The 23030-nt window shown below is 35.2% G+C and overlaps 1 protein-coding gene across 2 annotated transcripts in view; it reads right to left on the bottom strand.

The window, feature by feature from the left end:
• The window catches only part of NPAS3 (neuronal PAS domain protein 3), a 607971-nt gene that overhangs the window by 164138 nt on the left and 420803 nt on the right, over positions 1-23030 (bottom strand). For both annotated transcript variants that reach the window (XM_018082872.2, XM_029964290.1), the window contains one exon: positions 18606-18695. In XM_018082872.2, the coding sequence (XP_017938361.1) occupies positions 18606-18695 (90 nt within the window). The remainder of the gene's footprint in view (positions 1-18605; positions 18696-23030) is intronic.

Genomic DNA, 23030 nt, shown 5'->3' with positions numbered 1-23030 from the left:
GAAATTCCAGTAATTCATAGCTTAACTATTTCCAAATGCATCATGAATCAAATGTGCCTTGAAGGAAAAATGATCCCCTTTCTTGTTATCATGGGATTAGTACAGTTTTGTAGAGTTGTAATTTTAATTGAAAAACATAATTTTCCATAATATTGCTTGTGTCCACAGATTAGATTTGAATTACTAGCCAAAAGTTCCTGTTGCTATTGTAATTTTAATTCACTTTTTGACAGATAGGAACTTGAATATCTGACACCAGCTGTACAAATTGAGAAGTCATCCACTCTCCTGATATTTCTTTTTAATATAAATTACCTGAGGATATTTTTCATGACCAGGTATTAGTTTCCACCTGTCTCCTATAGAGAAAAAGATCAGAAAGCTGTGTCTTTTGCCTTCAGTTTTACCAGATCCATAGTGAGGTTATTCTACATTCCTTATTTGTATAAAAATGTTTCAATACAGTACATGACTTCAAACATGTATCATATCTTGTGAGAGTGTCCGGACAATGGAAAATGGCAAGTAATGCAGGGCTTGGGGCTTAGTTTCAAATTTATCATCTAGAAGCAAATTCTGAAGTGGCTGACTCACATTATCTGTCTCTTCTTCCTATAAATAAATACATCCATGTGAAATGCAGCACAATGTACTCACATCCCCCTCCCCACAATCTTAATTTTATTTATTGAAATTTCCCTCTTATATTTAAGGTACAGAGAAAAGTTATTTTGCACTGCCACCACTGCAGGAGCTTTTTAAATGATTCAAGGAAGTATAGCTTTCATTTAGGTTTGTGCCCTCCAGTCTGTTTATACTGGTCGATACACTTGTCTGAAAAATATAATGGATTAGCACATCATTCAACAAACTAGTCAGAAGGCAAGCTCAAGGCGACAGAGACCAAAAAGTAAATTACAGCCAGTAGTAGGGACAGGCCAAGCCTACAGCTAGGAAACATCATATCACTACAAAAGCTGTATTCTGTGAAAATGTTACTCGAACTGAAATGAGCGAAAAATTTACACTGAAATATAATAAAACAATAAACTCAGTGATTTCATACAGAATTATAAATTGTACAGCTTATGACATATAATACAAATGTGATTCTCACAAGCAGTGCATGCTACAGTCATACCTCCTATCAACAATAGGCATTATTAGTCTGCAATGTAAAAGGAGTATTTTGTCTCCAGTTTAGTACTTTTTATTTCAGAGCTTATTTAACACACTTATATATGTGCAAAACAAAATATGGCAGAAAGCATACAGTGAAAAAGCTGTGAAAATATATCTTATATAGGTAAAACAAACACACCGAAGATGTAATACAGCTTGAACGATGGAAGTCTTTTCTCCTTAGCGTACAGATAACATTCAAGGAGAAGTTCAGTAGCTGTAATTTTTAGCATATATGTAATTAATTACACTCTTCTCTGTAAGTGATCATTGTGGGTTATTTTTCTTTTTGAACCTCCAGCAGTGAATCAGAAAAAAATCAAATAACTTTAGCTTTACTCTACTTTAAAACTTATAAAACTCTTATTTGCAATAGATGACTCAGTTCTGTAACACATAAATCTATTCACATTGTTGCCGTGGTATTTTGATGCTGAAAAAATCTCCAGAGCAGTTAATTAGGGGTGAGATAAGAAAGGGTTTATTTTGCCAAGGCTAAGATGTTACAGGACGCGCACGCAGGCTGTGCCTGAGAGGTTACATTTTATAACACCATCCATCCAATCCCAGATGTGTCCACCCTGTGGCCTTTACTCTGGACCGCCTCGGGTCCACCCCCTGAGAAATGGGTCTGGGGGACCCCCTATTCATCCCATCTTCGTCTTCATCAGAGCACAAAGGGTACATAGTTACCCAATTCTTGACCGTATTCTGTGGTTTAGGCCCTGATATGCTGTTCTGCCAACAATCTAGGCCTTGCCTTGACAAAAGACTAAACATCTCTGCTGTATTCAAGAGTAGGATTGATATAGGGAGCATAGAATGGGGTAAGAGGGTTAAGGAATGTGTAAACAAGGGTGCTAGAGAAAGGGAAAGGGACAAGGGACAAAGAAGGGGGGGGTTGCTGCTTTTAAAATCTGCTTCCATTACTTATAAAACTTACAAGTCTTACAAATATTAGAAAAATAAAGAACAGTAGGGTCTTAAGGTATCAACATTTACAAAGAGAAAAGAGTCCTAATGTTGTCATGTAGGTTGAAGAACATCATAGCATTGTAATAACCTTTCAGAAAATTAACACAGTGGATGAAATTCACTGCTGAGGTAGAGACTTTAGCTTAAGTGGAGGTACATCAAGAGTTGTGTGTGACATGCTGGAAAGTAGAAATCACACCATATGACTATTAAGTAAAATCTTGAAAAGAGTTACAAACAATCTAGAAAATGCATCACCAGAGAAGAACGAGAAACTACCTGCCATGTAGATCCCAAAGTCATGTATCTGTGGGAGAGAAAACCATCTCTACAGAAAGTGAACCATCACTATCATGCCTTTTCTACATTTTCATTCAACTATGCTTATGCAGCAATTAGCTTTGCCTTACTTTTTCTATTTTCAGTTGTGCTTGTGTCTTACACATGACTGCAGGTATCAGGGAAGATAAGACCAGCATTTCAGATTTCCCTCATGGCCATAGTCTTGGTTTCATTTATTAACAAAATGAACAGAAGCAGATGATTTCTGGAACTCAATTTCCCTATCTCTATTCCCCAGCTCTCACCACACAGAGTCCCTTTGAGCACCTTGTCTGGGAGGAGATCATGTCATAGAGCAGTGGTCTTTGAAGGGAATTCCCACATGGTTTAATTCATACAAGATGCTCAGTGTGGAGCTAAAGGAGCAAATGAAAACAAGTATTTATATTTTGGATCACTGATTGTTTAATCTAGGTTATTTCTTCTCAGGAACTGTGTCAAGCCCCTACACAATGAGGAAATCTTTTGTTACTTTATGAATAAAATCAAGTGGATTTGGGCTCAATTCTCTCCATTTTTGTAGTATAAATTTCAATTTCCTGAAGGGAGAGGTATCACAATTAATTATTTCCAAGTAACGAGTTGGTTTGTGAAATCACATTTGCATTGCAATATGTCTATTTCTCAGTTGTCTACCCTTATGCACTACTTCTGGGACAGCAATCTACAGAAACACCAAAACCTTCCTTGTTTTAAGCAAAGATGACAATTTTAAAATGTCATGCCCTATCACAGCAGAGGCCACAATGTTAAAATCTGTTGAGCTTTCAATTCAATATGAAATCTGCCTGTTCTCCTGGCATGGGGCCAACAAGAGACTGATGGGTCTTGACACATTCTTCCCTGGTTTGTTTGTTTCCTGGGTGGGAACTGTTGTTCAACACCAACTACTATTTTAGTATTTTAAAGCTTTTAAAATTCAGATGGTGTATATCTATATTTTAAATATATACAATATAACAAATCAATGAAACATTGAACTCCACATCCTACTTCTATAAGCACATGTAGTTTCACATTTTTGATTGGCCAATTAGCTGAGCAGACACACATGACCTACACATCAACTTTGGGTGTTGATAGAGGTAAATAGGGAATAAAGAAGCAAAATGGTAATACACAACATCAGAGCATTTTCACTACTGAAATTTAAATATTTTTAATAAATGGTTTTGGTCATAATTTTTCTCTCCAGAACTTTTGCTTTTGTTTTGTTTTTGGTGAGATTGCCACTGATTTTAATGAGAGTTCACACAGTTCTAAACTCCAGGTCCCAGTCCCTCAAAGATTTAACTGAATAGATTTATCATTTGTTTCACAGCTTTCAATGAGAATTCTTGTGTACATGTTTCCAGGATCCAAGCCTTTGTTATGACATATTAATCCTTTCTTCTACTCATACCTTATTTTATTTCAAGTTCAACTTGTAGCATTACCTTTTGTTATTGTTATTTAACACTTATCACTCAGAAAACAGTTTTCATTTCCTTCTTGCGTTGCCAGATTTACCACCGTTTAGAATACATTTTTATAGGACACACATCTGTTTGAGACTGAATAACTTAGAAAATTTCTTTTAAAGTTCAATCTAGACACAACGGTTTGGTTTTTTTTGCCCATGTTGAAGCAGTAAGATTTTTTAGAGCAGTCATCACATTCCCATTTCTATTAAAAAATGGATTTGAAAGTGGTAGATGGAGTTGCCTTTACACCAGACTATTTGCCATTCCAATAAAAGCACACTGAAACTTGTCTGAGTCATATGCCACTGAGCAAGCAACCACTGCTTAAATAGATCAATACAAACCTTCATTCTATTTACTTCTACAATCTACAACACCTTATGCTTATGATCAGGGCCAAGGGTATGATCTGTGGAGTGACCCACATGATTAATGTATTGGTGTAATTCTGCAGCTGAAGAATAGGAGTCTAAATAAGAGACAGACACTTCACCAAAGGTGTGCATTTCTGAACTTGTTTTTCTCTCTTGGATCCTGTAAGATGTGGATAACTACACAGGCTGATTGTCTGTATCTGGCACGCAGAGTCTCAGGATGGGAAGAAACCACAGAGCTGTGAGAGGAACATGTGCTATTGCCACACCTAAGTGTGTGAGAGGGGCCAAATGAATATAAAGGTCTGTCTAAAGGGATTTCAGTTTCCATGGCCAAATCTCATTAGACTCCATCCTTGGTAAGCAGATTCTAACTTTCAAGAGTTAACACCACTAACTACACTGCATCATTCCCCAGTAAAACTAAATGTTCTTCAGCCTACCACAATTAATCAGGATGCCCATGGCCCAAAATCAGAGAGGAAATATATGTGCTCAGGGTTGTAAGGTTGCAGCTGGACATTCCTTACTTCCTACTATTGTGGGACAGTGTAAGACAGAGGTAAAGAACTTGTCAGCACAACTTTGAGATTCCTCTTTCAATCATACACCCACACAGATTCACATATATATATATTATATATATAAATATATATAAGCATGCATACTCATAGCTATAGAGCTAATTGTCCCTGTAAGGTATCTTGCATTTTGTCATTTCACTAGAGCATTATTCAACACAATTAACAGAGTACGAAAAAAAAGAAGAGCTTAAAAGTTTGTCTTTGTAATAAGTACAACTGTTTGGATTTGTTTTCATTAGTGGGGGAGGGGAATGGTTAATCATCAATGTAGCATTTGTAAAAGGGTAACAGCTTTAATTGCTAAATTTTGAAAGGTGAAAAATATTCATCCCTTGTAGACTTCCCTTCCATTGTGAAATGAAATTCTCATAGTCACCCATCTCATTAAAAGTTAAAACTGTGTCTGTTTAGCATTAGCAAGGAATAAAAGGGTAAGAAATGAGGTGTCTATGAGAACTACAGCTATTGACATCATTGACCTATAAATACATCCTCTTCAAATTGATATACAACAATTCATTATCCCTGTTTTGATATAATTGCTATTACTGAAAGCCCTTTGCTTTCACGTGTTAATACAATTGCAGTTCATATTTCAGATAATCTGCCAAAAAAAACCCCTAATTTCTAAATATTTGATCATAAAAGTTGTCCTCAGCTTTTACAGATAATTTAGTCAAATGGTATCAGATAATCTTAGAGCACATTTAACAGGAAATTGCTAGGGACTCCGTCTAAGCAGCATCCATTTGCACTTATATAAATGTACTGAATGTGTAGGAAGACTTTGACAGCTTGCCATATGTGATTTCATTCTGTAGCCTACCTACTTTACCATCAGAAGTTATATCCTTTGAAGCATTGCCAGAATTACTTTAGCCCAGTAGATATGCTAGATGTGCCCTTTTAAAGCCATATCATTTCCTTTCTACTCTGACTAGTTCAATGTAGCATCTGCTCAGCTAAATTCCTTTGAAGGTTAAAACCAAAAAAACCCCCTGTACTACAGCTCACTAAGATGTCCAGTGTCGAATGAAGGCCATGGATGCAAAAGAATAAATACGACTTAAATGAGAGTATAAAAGAGAATCAGAAAATTATCAGCTATCATAGGAATATTATAATTATACTTGCACAGAATAAATATTTGCATTTTAGGATATGTGTTTTATTTATAATAATAATAATCCTTGAATTTCATACTTCCAATCCATTATGTTGATTGTTTATATGCAAATTCTGATATTGCTGTGACATGGGTGCTAATGCCATAATGAAGAATATCACACATCAACAACTTGATTCAAAATAGCAAATATAAGTATGAATGTATAATCTCCTTTACAATCTTTGGGTTTTACAGTTATTTTAAAAGACACTGTTATTTTCACAGCACCTTCTCAGCTGTTCCAGATGATAATGAGGGGATAGTCCATATCATCCAGCATCACAATTAAGCTGTGACATTTTAGAAACATCTTCAATTTACCTTCTTTAATTTCTACAAATGCTATTTAAAATTGAAGGCTTGTGTTTTTACTGAAGAGGTGAATGAATTCCAGAATTACATGATTTTCTTGTCTGTCAATTGAAAAAGTTCCAAAACATATTAAAATGGTAGTGTCCTTTTGTAGTCTCTTGAAACCATTCAAGGACAATTTTAATTAATGAGCTGTAAAAGTTACATTTATATATCTGGTATTTTTTTTCTGGTTTCACTTATTGTTATTATTTCACATGAATTTTCACCCTCACTAGGCAGGTTGCAGGCTTTGCTAATCCGCAGGGATTTATCACAAAAACATAATGAGAGTGTAGACCAGTCTGTGGTAGAACTGTTGCCTAAAATGGAAGAAAAGAACTTTCTGGACAATATTAATATAGATAAAGTAAAGAGCAATCTTTAAGCGCTTTAAGGTACACTATATACAAAAATGTACTATAGTGTACAATACAGCATTGGGCTTTTACAATTTTATAGCTCTAATTAATTATCATGTCTAATGGATGTATCCAACCTGAAAATTATCTGCCCCCCAGAACGTCCCTCGGATTCACCCCTTGGCTTGCCTTCCTGGAATTCCGGAGGTCTCAGGACCCCTTTTCTTCCTCATCATCATCACCTTCAAGTCACGTCCCTTCTTTGGAGCTTCTCCAAGGTGTCTGGGCCTTCTGCTTTGTCTACAATGATATCTCCCTAGGTACATGTCCCAAACAAGATGTACTCACTAAGGTCTTCTCCTTTAAGAGAACATTACACAAAACTGGAGAAATTTTGGGAATTTGATATGAAGCGTGAGAAAGGAGTTTCAGTTAACTGCCATTCTCAAGTGTTAGAAGCTATACAGCTATATTAAAAATCTATATGCTACAAATCTTGGGAATTCTAATGCATCAGAACTAGCCACATCACTCTCCAAATTAGGTACAGAACTAATGTACTTTTACCAGTTAAATAGCTCCTAACCACTTAGAATGGAAAAAGTATAATTTGTTTTGCATCTGTCTATTTCAGTGGTCTTCCATCAAATGCATAAGATCTTTCTTCACAGTCACAAGTGTACATAAACCAAGCAGAGTGTATCGATCAAAAAAGAAGAGGAGAATAGAACACGAATTAAGGAACCTGTTTTGATTTAGTCAAACAAAACATCTGGAATAAGTTCAATTTGAAGTGTATGAAATTCTTTCTGTAGACACATTTCTGCCTAAATGCAGGAAAGATAAGTACTTAAACTTGCAGTGAGTATTAAAGAGAAGACCATCTCAGTGGACTGCTCTCTAGAAACTGGAATTTGCTCCTCTGTATTTCAGTGACTGAATTATTTTCTATTAACAAATCTTCCCCTGAATTGCCCTCTGATAGGAAGGCACTGTATACTTAAGCAACAATACATCAAAACTTAATTTGGGAGTTAACGAGGAAGACAGACTGAATCAGAAGAAGATGGGAAACAGATGACTTTTAAATAAAAATATCATACTGTTCAACCCTCCCAAATGTGCAACTAATCAAATGTCCTATCACAATAGAAAAAGTTTTTCACTACATTTTTTTAGCCAACCAGTCTGACCCTGAAGATTGTCATGTCTTTGGAATGCATCTTTCTCAGCGGTTAGACACTAGCTCATCCACACACAGAGTTGCAGTAAATAAAGTGTATAGCAGTAACATTTAATGTAATAATCCTCTAAAATGCCTTAACAAAATGTTGATTCAGGTTAACTCAATACGAATATATACAGTTGGAGACAGGACAAAGAAATCAACCTATCATATGACCATGCAAGTAATCTATAACCAACAGAGAACAAAATTATTCAAAATACTAGTTGCTTATGGGGCAGAGGGATTGCTCAATAACTTACAGAAAATATCTTCATTCACAGTGTAAAGAACCATGCTGGCAATATACAGAACCATTCAAAAGCCTGTGAAATCTTTTCATTCACTTACAGGCTGGGATCAGACAGGTGGATCAGATACATGTCAGGTCAGGAGAAACAAATGTAGAAGGGAAAGCTACTGTTTCTCCAACTGCATTAAAGACTTCTAGAAAAGGAAGCATCTCTTCCTACATACTTAAAGTCATGACTCATACATACCGCCTCAATATGTGGAAGAGAGAAATTTACAATATTCATCATATCTTTCTTATGCATATATTATGGAAGTTCAATAACAACACATGGATAGCTTTATTGTTATTGAAAGAATCTCAGGAATGGCTTTGTATTTACCACTTATGCATGAATAAATCCTGTCCCAAAAGAGACATGTTTCTGAAAAGTAGTATGAAAAGGTCTAGACTATGTCTAACTATAATGGCTACATCCTAATCCAGCAGTACTCTTCCTAGAAAATACCTGTCACCCAAAAGACCCAAAGACAGAATTTTAAACAAAAAATAATTAATATAGGTAACAATTCTGTAATACATTTTATTATTATAAGGCCAGATTTATTAACACAAAGGCTTTAAAAGTTATCTGGAATGCAGTATGAGCAAAACATGTGATATTAGTTTATAGATCCATGTGATCCCATTCAACCAGAGAAATAAGACAGTATTTCCCTTTTATACTTTACTGTTGCCAAACTTTATAATATTATTGCCAATCAAGTGGTTTGATTGTAGCTTCAAAGACCTCTCTGTAGAATCACAATATTCCCAGAATGTCTCAGACATCTCTTACATATAAAAGTACACTTCTAGCATTCATGTAGCTAGTGGAAACAGAAGACTTGAAAATGCAAAGCCACAAAGGGTGCAAAAACCCCAGAATGTTAATAAGCTCTTCAAAATATTATTTTTGTATATGGTGAATAACTTGGAACTAGACTCAGTATTTGAATTGATGCTGGGCTATGAATTCTGAATATCAAAGGTTGGTAAAATTTATTTTGGTTGCTGAGGAAGAAGCAGCGTGTCTCCTCGCAGCTCTGTTGCTGAGCAGGGGTAGTATGCTATGTCTCTTTTTTGTCTTCTCCTTCCTGTCTGCTCACACCAGAGAGGCATTTCTTTTGTCTGTCCCCTCATACTAATCTGATTTCCCCTCCCTCCAATATATGCAGGGGTTTCCTGTCTCTAAAGGTAAGATAACTCCTGCTCTTAGACAGGTGTCCTCATTGCTGAAGGAAGATATTTTCTCTATCTCCTTTCTGTCTTACATTTCTAACTCTGGATAAAGGAAGTTTATCACTTCACTCTGTTGCCACATCTGATCTCTTGTCTTTTGAAAGGGAAAAATGAAGTCCTAGGTTTCCTCTGCCTCATCTGATGGTCAGCAGAAATGCTGATGCATAGCTAGCTTTGGCTATGCCAGCACTACTAGAGCATGCTATGTACTGGGACAGGTCCTGATGGCAGATCTTGATGGTACAGCTTGTAATAGGGATTTAAACTGACTCTTCTGTGGATTCATCTGCAGAGGGTCCTTCTGTGGGATTGCCAAGAGAACAAGAAGTAAATAGCTTCCACGTGGAGCTGTTATTCAGTATTAATGCAGGCACTTTCAAAGGTATGAGCAAACAGCAGAAAGAACTTTTAATGTGAATGCTGTTAAAGAACTCACCTGAGCATGTGATATAAAGTATGGGTTCACAGTAAGACTGACAAGTCTTCTGATGCTATTTTTCCCTGTCTGCTAGATGCACAAAACAGCCTGGGTACATTCCCTTTCACACTGTAACTTAACCAGGAAGCTTCTGTCAGCTGACGTGCAATTGGAAACATGGGCAGAGGATGGTATCCTGGTTCAAATGCCAAGAGGAAATACAGGGAAACACTGGGTTAAAGTGCTAAAGCAACATAGGTCTATTTTAATGCTGAAGAGGACAGGAAGTGACAAAAGAATATAGATTAGCACTGGAAGAGCAATAGCACATGGACATGATTGTCTTGAATTTCCACTGCAGACCTTGGGGATTAAGCATCATTAACCTTTGGCTTGAGAGGTTCTCTTGGCTAGATCCCATCTGCAGTGAAGACATTCTCCCTAGAATTTGGAATGCTTTTGTCCTCTTACCACTCCTCTCTTCCCACATTAGTATTACTCTGACTGAAGACAGAGCAAGTAAAGCTCTGACCAAGGCTGTAAAAATACATGATGCAAAAGCAGATTAAGATGTATCTCCTATCCTTTTCCTGAGCTACTTCTTCCTGATCTTGTGCTTTCATATGCAACCTCTTAGTTGGACTGGTAGAACTGTCAGCAAGGATTTCAGTTGAAGATATCACTGAACCGATTTGAGTTTAAAGTAGGTTGGGTTTTTTTATTTCATTTTCACAGCACTGTTTTTAGCCAAGATCCATTCAGTGATTGTGTTGTTAATACATATGGGCAGTTTTATTTATTCATAACCTTAAGCCAAGTTTCTGTGGATAGACCCACCCTTTCTCAAGTGCTTGGGATGGGAATTCTGTCAAGTGAACCCCTACTGCTGCACTGCTACAAATCTCGAGACATTTCATACATTGCAAAATATTTGAGTCATGATTTTCATCGGCGCTCACTCAAGTACAGATGTAAAAGAGTATCAAAGTTTATAATCAGTGCATCTTATAAGCATTGAAAGGCATATTTTCTTAATATTAATAAAAACCTATTAATTATAATTTATTTATAATTTATTTTTAGAAATGAAATTTTGATCACTCATCAGTAGAATGACTTTTTGACCTTACTCTTAAAAGGTAGAATATTTACTTACCTTTTAAGGTTTTTTTTCTCCTCATCTCTAATGTGCTGGGATAGTATGGAAAATATGACATATGGGTATGTTTCCCACCAGTACCTATTTTTTTTCCTTAATTATTCCACAATTGTTTGTTTTACTGAGTAACTACATATAAGAATATTCTCCAACTTCCACACAATTACGTTACAATGTAATGCAAAAAAAAGATGTCAAACTACTCTGTAGCTAATTTGGATAATATGATGTTAATTCAGGAAAACTTTTTGTTTTTGCTGTAGTAGGAGAGAGAAACATAAAATACATAATTTGTCTTCACCTTTTTCCCCAGACATTTTTCTTAAAATAATCAGAAAACACTGCATCCATCAGAAAGCAAATTGTCTGATTGCCAGTGTTTGCAGTCTTACTCAGTACTTGAAAGAGTTAAAAATAGCAATGAAAATACCTTATCAATTTTTTTTTTAACAGCAAATGCTAGAAATTATTAAGTGACATGAAAAGTCTTCAGCCCTCAAGTGTTAAACCAGTGATGCTATATTTTATTGTACGGAGAATCCATGTGATTCATTTTAACCAGTGAATCCCTTCTGCATAGAGGTTTTCTATGTTCCAGCCTCAATGGCTGGTAAAATATGTTCAAAAGAATAAATAAGGGAAACATAACTCTCATGTAAAATGACATTCTGGATTCCTTTAGTTAACTCAACAGAGAGCTATATTCAGTGGAGCCTATGAGACAATACTGTTGGCAGTATTTAAACACACTGCAGAAGAATAAGCAAAACAATGCGATCAGTAACAATAAGTTAATTTCACTTAAAAAAAAATTATTAAAGCTCCACTGTATATTGCATTCAGACTGACTACAAAGTGACAGTCAGCGGATTATTCCACAGATTTCTAACACTGAAAATTCTGATGGCATTTACTAGCATAACCTTTCAACTCTGAGCACATCAATAGAAGCAGACAGTGGTTTGAAATATGATTCCTTGCAGATAGCATATCCTCATTCATCTGACTGTGGTGCTCTGTGCTCCATTGCACAAACAGCAGCTCACCCACTTCTGAGAGGACACTAATAAAAAAGGCATCAATTTTCAGCTCTAGTACTACTGTGATCTCTTTATATGTTCGACATCCAACATTAAATTAAAATGCTGTTATAAATCCTACTTTCTGAATCTGGAATGAGTGTTGGGTTTTTGTCGCATGAGACTGCAGCAAATCTTGTCAAAAGCAAGGAAGCACGTCTTGTTCACTCAGAATTAATGTTGTGGATGAAAGAAGGAGGTAAAAGAGGTTGAATATGGTGAACTGTGGGTGTCAAAGGCAGTGGGTAAAGCAGCTTTGGGGTACCAAACAGAGCATTACATCTGCTGCTTTCAACAGATCCCTAGTCAGTAATTATAATTAACAATTACTAACTGCAAATGAAAAATAATTTGTTTATAATATAAGGTACTTTAAAAAATCCTGCAAATCTTTAAATGCCTTTATTTTTCACAGCCTGGGCAATATATTCCTCTGTGCTAGACAAAACCAGTTTTGTAACAACCAGATAAAACAGGTTAAGTGTTTTGGATCACTTCATGACCATACAGTGAAGGTTGTTACAGAGTGTCTATGCAAAATTATGCATATTGATGTTGATGTGCAGGACTTCTGTCAGTTTGTCATTTGCACTTGAGTTGTCTTAAAAGTTCTTAGGTTGGGATAGGGATTAAAAACACCTCACCAATTAAAACAGCATAAAGAAAAAAAAATTTAGGCACTGATATGAAATACTGTGACAATGGCAAAATCTTCTCATGAGAAAAATAAAGCTGCAAACAGTGAGTGTGAAAAAGAAAGCGGGGGAGATATGCCTGTTACGTAGAAGAGTGCCATACATTTTGGTCTTTCAACTGTGTCTGATAAAGTCTAATGGCAGGTATCCCTTCTCCTTTAAGAGCTAAACTAAACTACACTGAAAAGGCAATAATGGCTTCAGCAAAGATACTGTGTCTATAGATATTTTCTCTTGTTCAGTTCATTCATAATTATGAAGAAAAGAAACAAGCTTGCCTTTTTGGGGGTGGGGGAATGCCTTCAAGAGTGGTTCAATATCTGGATCGAACAGAAGAACTTTTTCCCCCTAAGGATCCTGCCTGAGGAAACCTTGACATGCACAAAGTCAGAACCTAGACAAAGTTGCCCTGGTGAGAACGATAAGGTCACCCGTGGGATTGCTGAGATTATCTCTGTCAAGCACTTGGACAGCATGCAGTCAAATGATGCATCATGCAGTCATTTTCGGGGGGGAAAAAATCAATTTCTTCAGCAGGTCGCTATTTGCTTTTCAAAGTGCCCTTGTAGGCCTTCACCACCAAGCATTTATCAATTTAAATGTTGTAAATTGATAATGTGCCACTGTGCCTTGTACTGTTTCTGAATTATTTTGATACTTATATTTTCTTACTGCTCTCAAAATCCTCAGAGCTGCTCTATTTCAATAGAGCTCCTTCCTTGCTCACTTCTTTTAGCATAAAAGACAAGAGTAAATTAATTTTCTTATACTGAATGTTAAAGAAAAAATTTTTAAAAACCCGCATGACCAACACAGAATTTCTCAGGCTTTTATTTGCCATTTTTAAAGGGGAAAAAACTATTAAAAAGTTAACAATGCTAGTGCACCAATTTACTAAACGAGCACAAATGCTCATTTCATATAGAAATTTACATTCAGAACACTAAAACAATGACAGCAATACAAGGAAAAAAAAAAAAAAGGCAAATTCTTTCCTGGATTAGTTATTGTCTGAATTTGCTTAAAAAAATTGCAATTTTCCTGTGAAGCTCCTGGCTTTTGCTTTTCTTTTTTTTTCCCTTGGAATTTTTATATAATCATCATCATTATCATTATTATTATTATTTAGATAATAGTATAGGAGGAAAATAAGGTAGAACTTACAGAATGAAAGCTCCAAGATTGCCTTATAATATTTTTTAAGCAAACAGAGCACAAAAGCAATTCTTTAACCATCTACTAACCTCGATTTGCATTGAAAAACAGGTAGAGCATAGTAGTTGAGGTTTGTGCTTTGTAAAAGCAAAAGAAATACATGGCAGTTGCAAAGCATTCTTAACCTCCAGTGATTTATTGGCCCTCAGCCAAGTTATCAGGGGAATCTAATTCTTCTTTATTATTCAAATAAACCACATTTGGCACCATGGTTCCTTTTCAGAATAGCTTCACAAATAGAATGAGTACTGTCATTTATTTGACCTTGCACTTGTGTGCTGTAGCTATAATTTTATTTGCCATTTCATAGAACAAATGCACAGAAAGCCAAAATAAGGAGATAGGTTATGCTACTAGTAACAGAGTACACATGTAATATACCTGTTGGTTTTGCCTGCCTTGTTTTAAAAAGGATAAATTATCCACAATTTATTCTTTTTTTCTTCCTTCTTCATCTCTATTATCTATCTCCTATTATGCTAGCAGCTGCACTGTTCCTTTTTAGTGAGTTCTCTTTTCAACAGGCCAATTTGCAAACCTGCTCTATGTCCTGGACAAGTAGGAAATGTTTTACTTTAAGGTGTGGACCTCACAGAGGGGAAACAATACATAATATCTTTGTTGCGTACAACTGTTGGTGAGAGGTGACTAGTTTCCTGAAAGCAAAAGCATCCTAGACAGATTATCAACCCATAATATTTTCTACACTTCAATAATATTTTTGACCTTGAAACATCCTATGTCTGACAATTTTTTTCCTTTCCAGATAAGAAATATTTTTTCTGTCTGGTTCTGGATAGATTTTACCCCTTTTATGTTACTATTTACATTTCAGCATATTTTTGGTCTAAGCCTCAAACACAGAGACTTTTCAAATGAATTGAAATCTCTTAGGTAAGCACTGATAATGACTTCTAAGTGCTGGAAGGAGTGATTTGAAGGCCTATTCAATGTCCAGATATGGTGACTTTTTAGCCATTTTCTTTTGAAATCTCATTGCAATTCTAAAAGGAATCAGGGCCTGAGTATTCCAAAGATGGCAGTTACTCTGATATCAGAAGTTAGCTACTGACTTGGAAAATGCCCGAGACTAGATATACATGAAGAACAAACATCACTACAGAGATGCAGCATAAAAAGCTGTTTGTATTGACAAAAGGGAAAGCTACACTATCACAGGTCATGTTGTCCAACCCAGGAAGAAATCCTGGTCATACTGCACATTTCTAGACATGTCTGAGTCTTTCCACAAATACTAAAGTTCCTGAAAGAAGTAAAAGGTATGTTGAATTATTTCAGCTTGCCTCAAGTATAACTGAACCATGACAATTTATACAGACTGAGGGTATAACTGCGAGATTTTTGGTCCATTTCTGCTGCTTTGATTCTTTACCTTACCTCACTCATTATTTTCAACTAACTATGTCTTTCCCTCTACTTTTCATGTTCTCTGAAACTGCTTTTGTTGCAATTCCAGTATGGTCTAAAAATCTATATCTGCCAAACTAACTTAAAATTTTTGGCTAGCATTAGCTTGTAGATAAAGTGTTCAAAAATATATGTTGTGGCTATCTACATGCAAGGTATATTCATTGTAATGTCAAAACTGTATTTATTGTAATTTTTGTTTACTGTGCAAATATACTGTTCCTTTTGCCAGAGGTAACTTTATTATCATCATTGCCAGGCTGCCTCCCAAGATATTGTTTTATCAGATTTCTTTACTATTAGTCCTGGAGCTATCTTAGAACATCAGCTTCCATTTGTTTTGCACCACTGGCTCTAAATGTTCAGAAAAGAGAAAAATTGGGTTCTGTGAAAAACTGTTTTTACCTACTGAGATTCAGTAAAAGGACTGTTTTCCTTTAGCTAAGAGACATAAGATTTTGCTTTGCAAGTACAAAATATATTGTACACTACTTCCACGCATACCAGTTAAAAAAAAGGAAAAAAGCTGAACTAAACAAGGATGAAGTCTTAGAGAAGTCATTTGACTAGAAAGCAAGACTCCACAGTCAGCACTTGATGAAGAGGTTTCAAATAAAAATCCTTATAATACATATCCAGATTTGAAGTTGAAAACTACCTAGAAGTTCTCTATAAATACGTAGTTTGGGAGTATAAGGATAGGGTCATATCAACGTTTACCTGCAGTGCAAGAAATGCAATGCCACATGTATCACACAGCACAAATCCAGAAATTCAGAATTCACAAGTATTTTAAGTCTTTATAGTGCAAACAGTAGCATTTCCATGGATAGTTTGAGAAATGGTTCTATGAATATTCTTGCTGGTATTTTTTGTAACAAATAAGCTTTGACTAGTGATTTAGTAATAAGTAGCTACAGCATTTCTTTTGAAGTAATTAAGAAACTATCTATAAAATATTATAGCAAGAGAATAAAATATTAAAAATACAAGTACAGGAGGTCTGAGAAGTATAAAATGTCTCCATAAAGACAGAAGAGAAGAACAGCAAAAATCTCACATATTTTAGTAGATTTCGGTAGATTTCATTTACTATTGTATAAAAATCCATAGTCCTTGTTCTGATTTTTGGTAGCTTTTCCATCAGTACTTTCAGTGGTGAACACATGGAAATGTTTGTCCTGATATATCAAATACTCTAACATGCAAAGATAATTCATTTATTTATCTGAACACTTTCCTGAAATATGTATGTGGATAAAGATTAAGTGTAAAGTCCTAACAACACTGTGTGAGTTCTGAGTATGGAAAGATTTACCAACTCTTACAGTTAAAAAGACAGTGGCAGAAAATGCTTTTAACAAGAGACTAGCATAGGGTTAAAGCCAAATTTTTCTTGAACAGATGATATTTCAGATGGCCGCACTATTCCAGATGCATCAATTTCCTTGAAAATCCAATCCATATATGTGCATATGCTGTGCTGGCAGGAGGACTGACTGAAATGGCCAAAACCCAAGAGCTAATATTCTTTTGGCCAGAATAATGCAATTATTATTTTCCTAGCTATCAGTCTAAGCATACAGAGCCATCTGTTATGCAAAGCAAACATACACATCTCAATTACAGAAAATGCAGTTGCCTTGACAGAATTTGGATTACACCACTAACCAGGGCTGTAAAATTTGTTTTAAGCTAGTGTATAATGGATGCCTTTCAGGAGTTTCCTAATTAGCATTTACCTGCTTAAACTAATTATCCATCCTTCTTCTTTACTGGCTTATTAAACTTTGTTGGATACTATGCATAAAACAGATTAATATGAACATAAGACAATAATAAACATTAAAGTTCCAATTCTTTACTGTATTATCAACATGGTGGTGCACTGATTTCAAAATGTGAGATTCCTCACACTAACTCCCAAACAGATTAAGTCAGGGATTAAAGTCTATTACAAAACAAGGGACTTTAATGAGAGACAAGAATACTGATATGAGTTAGAAACAGCTCTTGTTTCCATTTCTAGCATTGGGTTTGCCAAAGTCATCACAAAATAACAATTACTGAACTTATTACAGCCAATTGCTTGCATGTTCTATGAGGAATTAATGAAACTCTATTCAGATTCTCACCAGATAATATTTAAAATTAGTCTTTTTTTGGCACCAAATGTTAAAATTTCCTGTTTCATTGTTGGTGGGATACAGCAAAACTGACAGTAGCTTGTGCTAATAGGTGCTTCCTCATAGCAGTATGGGTCCCAATTTAAAGGAGCTGAAATAAATATTACTTCAGAGTTTTTTTTCTCCTTAGGGTGACTGCAATAGAAGTAGATTATCCTACTCTGAAAATCATCATGCAAAAACTTTCTACTGCATTTCTAAGTGCAGGCAGAAAGAAGCTATCCTGCCTAAACATTTCTGAATGCCGCAAGATTAGGAATAAACATTAACAACTAACTTCTGTCCTGCCTTTTAATCTTTGAAAAACAGTTGTCAGCAATTAAATGAAAAAAAAACAACAAACAAAAACTATTATATTTTATAAATTCATTTCTTCATATTACTGAGCATTTGTGAAAGCATCAAAATGTGTCCTTGTTGGAACCCTCCCTGCAAGACATTTTAATGGTCTCTTTCAGCATTTCTTGACTCCAAATGACTCCCTGTCATCGTGTCAGCTCCCTGGATAATGCAGGGTACTCCATAAACATCCAGTAATAGGACACAAGGGAAGTACTATTAGAGTGTCCCTTTCCTATCAGGTATAGAGGTTTAAAGTTCAAAACAACTGAGAAAAGAAACTTCATTTGTTCTCAATAAATTAATAATGATCCTTTGTGGCAAAAAGTTTTCAGACACATCTCAACATCCAATACTCATAGACAGATTTTTCAGTTGTGTCTCAGGATGAACAAGATGCAGCTTTAAACAAATAATTCAATAATTCATGCAAAATACAAAAGCAAAATTATTATTTCCTTAAGAATGATAAACAGAATAATGCATCATACACAGTTATGCTCTAGAATTGAAAGCATGTACTTACTTGGGACAGGCCTAAATAGATGGAGACAGTTTCTGAAATGTACAAAAATTTTCCTTCTTGATTTAGTGCAAATACAAATCCATCCAGGGACTACAGAGTAAGGGGAAAAAAAAAGTGAATAGATTAATAAAAACCTCCAAATGACAGATAGAAATAGATTCAAACAAAGACATCACAGAGTAAATTGAGGAAAATGTTCTGATTGTTATGAGAGTGGCTTTAATTTGAACTCCTAAGACAATTCCTTTATATTCTGCCCACATTTTAATAAACAGCATATGAGTATATTACTAAGTTGAAGGACTTACTGTTGTGCTTACATCTGCCATATACTAGATAAAATTTATCTCATTTGCTCGACAGAAGAAATACAGAAAAATAATTTTTTTTTTAACAGGAAGAAATAAATAAGGAAAACAAATAACCTTCCAATTGAATCGTATATAAAAAGATCACATCCCCCCATCCTTCAGAATCAAAGCAGACAATTTCCACTTCCAAAAAACTGAAAAGGAGAAAATAAAATCCTGTCATCACTCAAACCACTATGGACCTCAATAATTTGTAAATTAATTGAGGATTACACACATACACGCACGTGCACGCACACACACCCACCCCCTCACATTTTCCTTTTGTGAGACAACAAACAAAGCCAATCAGCAGATTACTGTCAAATATGTTTACAGCTTAAGTCTCTAGAAATGTTATGAATTTCATCCCTTCGTTGTAAAACTCTAGATCAGATTTTACTTTGACAGGTTCAAGTCTTTGGATGTGGTTTCCATTGCAACTGCAAAAATCAAAATACAACTGCAGTGATTAATGCATACCTTTTGAAACATGAGTGCAGTTAATAAACAAAGAACTATATTCTAACCTGACACATGGAGTAAATCACTGCACATCAAGACAGAAATACACCTCTACGAATAAGAGCAAACCTACACTAGGAAGAAACTGCCTTTCATAAGCTATTCGTGCCTTTACCTTTTTACCTTTAATGGGAGTGATTACTGGCAAACACTTGCTATTGCAAAGTAAAATCACAAAAGTACAGAAATTAGAAATGCTAAAACAAGTCAGAAAATATGAAACAGCCCAAAAGCTGGGAGGAACAAGGAACAATCCCAAAAATCCCATCCCAAATATTTCCTTGTGACAAAGGTACATGTAAAGTGAAAATATAATTGTAGCATGGATCAACCTGGTTTTGGAAGGCAAAAGAAGAAAAACACATAAATTTGATGGAGATATAGGGTGAAACAGTCATGTAATCATTTCACTCCTTTTCAAATACACAACAGTGATTTCTGAGAGGTTTTATTTCTCTATTCTTCTGCTTCTTGATTAATTTCCAACAGGCTGCTATTCAGAAGCTGTCTTTGGCAAATGTTCCCCTTCTCTGATGTAGTAGGTGGTGGAATTAGTTCAAAAATCTGAGTTTTCTAAAAATAATAGACCCCATATTGGAAAACAAACTCTCACTAAAGACACTGCATTAAAGAAAGACCCTAATTTATATTTATGAATTAATAAAAATGTAAATCTGCATAGATTTCCTTCATGTAAAAACATTTATATTATGCAAGCCATTTATGACCTCTTATAAATCATCTTTTTTTTTTTTTTTTTCAAATTATTAACATCAGTTCCTTGCATTCTTAACATCAGTAACAGGTGGAAAATTTGGAACAGTGAAGTTCAAACTTAGATCCATACCAGGACAATCAAAACCTTTGCACATCTGATCTCCCCCACTATGTACAATTTCTTTTATTCAGAAGAGTAAATCTTTAAAGGGCTTGCTTTAAGTTTTCCTGATGCTCTGTCCCATATTCCTTTGAGGAAACTGGTTTAACTCTCTGTGAGAGATAAAACTGAGAAGCATGACACTGACTCCTTGGCCACCTGTATGGAACGTCATTCTCCACAAGCAACAACAAATTGCCACAACTGAACGAGACCAACAGCCTATCTGTAGCTGTTCATTTTCCTGTCTTATAGGATGTACCTAGACTCTTCAGAACAGTGTTTGGAATATCCATATGGGCAATGACAAGGCTACCAGAGGTTTATTTCTAACCTATTGTTGTTAGTAGTTGGCACAATTATGATATCCGATCTTCCTTAGAATTTTTTTTTTATAATCTTGTTAAATTCTTGGCTTAATGATATCTTGAGGAAAGATGTTTTACAGGTTATTTGTGTATCATACAGAAACAACTTTCCTCTTCTCAGTTTTTTATATAGCCAGGATTTTAGTGCAGTCCCCTTGCTTTGCTATTTGAGAGAGTTACATGCAGTTGGAACGTACTTATGATCTGGTCTGTTTAGTACATTGCATTAGTATGTAATTATCTGGTATATCTTGATAGAGTTTTGCAAGAACAGAAAAAAATTAATTCTCTGAGTCACTGACGGCTTTTCTGCTTCTTTTATACACATGATCTTATTTAGGAATATAGACTTCTTAATGAAACAAAAAATTGAAGGAAGCTTATAGTACTAATTAGGTAGAAATGTTTCCCTCAGTGCTGTTTTGAAACTGGGTGAAAATAGTTTTTCTGGAAAAATATAAACAAATAAAACTATCTCTGGTCAACATAGCTGTACAAAGAAATTTCAGCCTCCATAGCTAAAGTTTGAAAGTCATCAGCAAGTGGGAAGAGAGTTGAAGCGAGAAGTATTAGTAGTCTTAAGCACTTGCTACTTTTCCATCCCATTGACTCTGATTCTCTCATTTCAATTAAACAGTTTTAATTCTTTAGTCTTTTCTTCTCTTTCTGTGAGACTATTCCTTACTTTTACCTCCAAGTAAGGAGGCACCACTGAAGGACTGGCAAAGCCAGTGCAGCATACCAACACCTTTGATTTCTTATGGGATTGGTCGCCTCCTGTGCCATAAAATTTGTTCATTAAGCCAACAGAGACTAATAAATCATGGTTAGTCATTCCTTCTCCATTTCTTTTCCTGCTTCTTTGAAGTAATGCTTGGATACCATTACTGACTGAATTCAGCATTTTTTTCAATAGAGCAAAATCAGAACGTTTATTTAATCGTATTTTGAAAAAGCCACTAATTAACAGCTAATGGACACTTAACTACTTCCATGCCTAAAACATAGAGACATTAGAACAAAAACCTCAAATACTAAGCTCAAGTTTCAATACCTAAGAAAAATTACAATAAAAATAGGAGGAAAACTAACCATCTTCCAGTGCAAGGCAGTTCCTCCCACCAGTATGAAAGGGCTGAGACGGACCATTTTTGTGACAATGTTGTTGTTCCTTTTACAGGTCAAACATTAGTTCTGAAGGACTGTCTCATTCGTTATTCATAGGTATTATTTATGAATATTTATTATTTAAGTAATGCGTGTTGAAATTTTTCAATTTTTCATAAAGCGTACATCCTTTGTGCATGCCAAGAGAGCAGCAGACTTCAGAGAAGGTGTAAGGCAACATCACACAGGTTATGTTATATACTACAGAAGAGTATGTGATATCATTGTATACTATATATTCACAAAAAATTTTCTTTCAATAAGAAAACTCTGGAAGTATTATTCATATCACCTATGTATTACTGAGGACACAATAAATGAGAGAAGGATACTGGATTTAGTCAGCTTTCAAATCTCTCTTTTCAAATGAGTGCCACAGTGTAATTTCCAGCTAGAATTTCTGAAGAGTTTCACTGTAGTTCAAAGGCAGATAGGATTTCTGTTTTGGACATTCCACAGTTAATTATAAATAGGGCCTGCAAAGGTAACTGTTTTTTCATAACATGCCCTATTTTCATGGAAGGAGAGGGCATGAATATAAGGGTAGAGTGTCTTCTGTTAGGAAAATATTCTTGAGTTCAATTATCTTTTTTTTTTTTTTTAAATAAATGAAGTTGACTGTCATAAAACCAGTCCTATCCCATCTAGTGTGGCAGCTGAGAAAGGGTCAAGGTGACCTCAAATGCCAATTTTGAGCACAACCCAATTTAAGGTAGACTGACAACTTCTTGTTTAAACCTACATTTACCAGTTTTATGCAAAATGTGATTAAAGCTGAAGCTTCCAAGTACTTTTTATTTCAGAAAACCATTATGTATTATGCTGTTTCAATCACCACAGGCTACTTTTTAATTTATTTTTTTTAACTGTCCCACTGTTTTCAACAGGCACCAATTAAGATTCTGGGGTCAAAGGGTTAATTACATCTTCTTACCCACTATGTAGAATTTTCTGATTATTAACCAAGGTTGGATTAAGATGAAAAAGAACCGACACAAATGTTAATGCTTGCCCCTCCTCAAGAAGATTTTTCATAATACCATGCTGAAATCTATATGCTCTCTTCAAAGCTGTTAAAGAATGAAATCTTGGAGGGAACACTAAAATAAATGCTTTAAAGACATGGAAGTATCTGATT

This window comes from Manacus vitellinus, unplaced genomic scaffold (genome assembly GCF_001715985.3).
Source record: "Manacus vitellinus isolate BGI_N305 unplaced genomic scaffold, ASM171598v3 scaffold_6_pilon, whole genome shotgun sequence".
NCBI lineage: Eukaryota > Metazoa > Chordata > Aves > Passeriformes > Pipridae > Manacus > Manacus vitellinus.
This window is presented reverse-complemented; position numbering and strand designations above follow the sequence as displayed.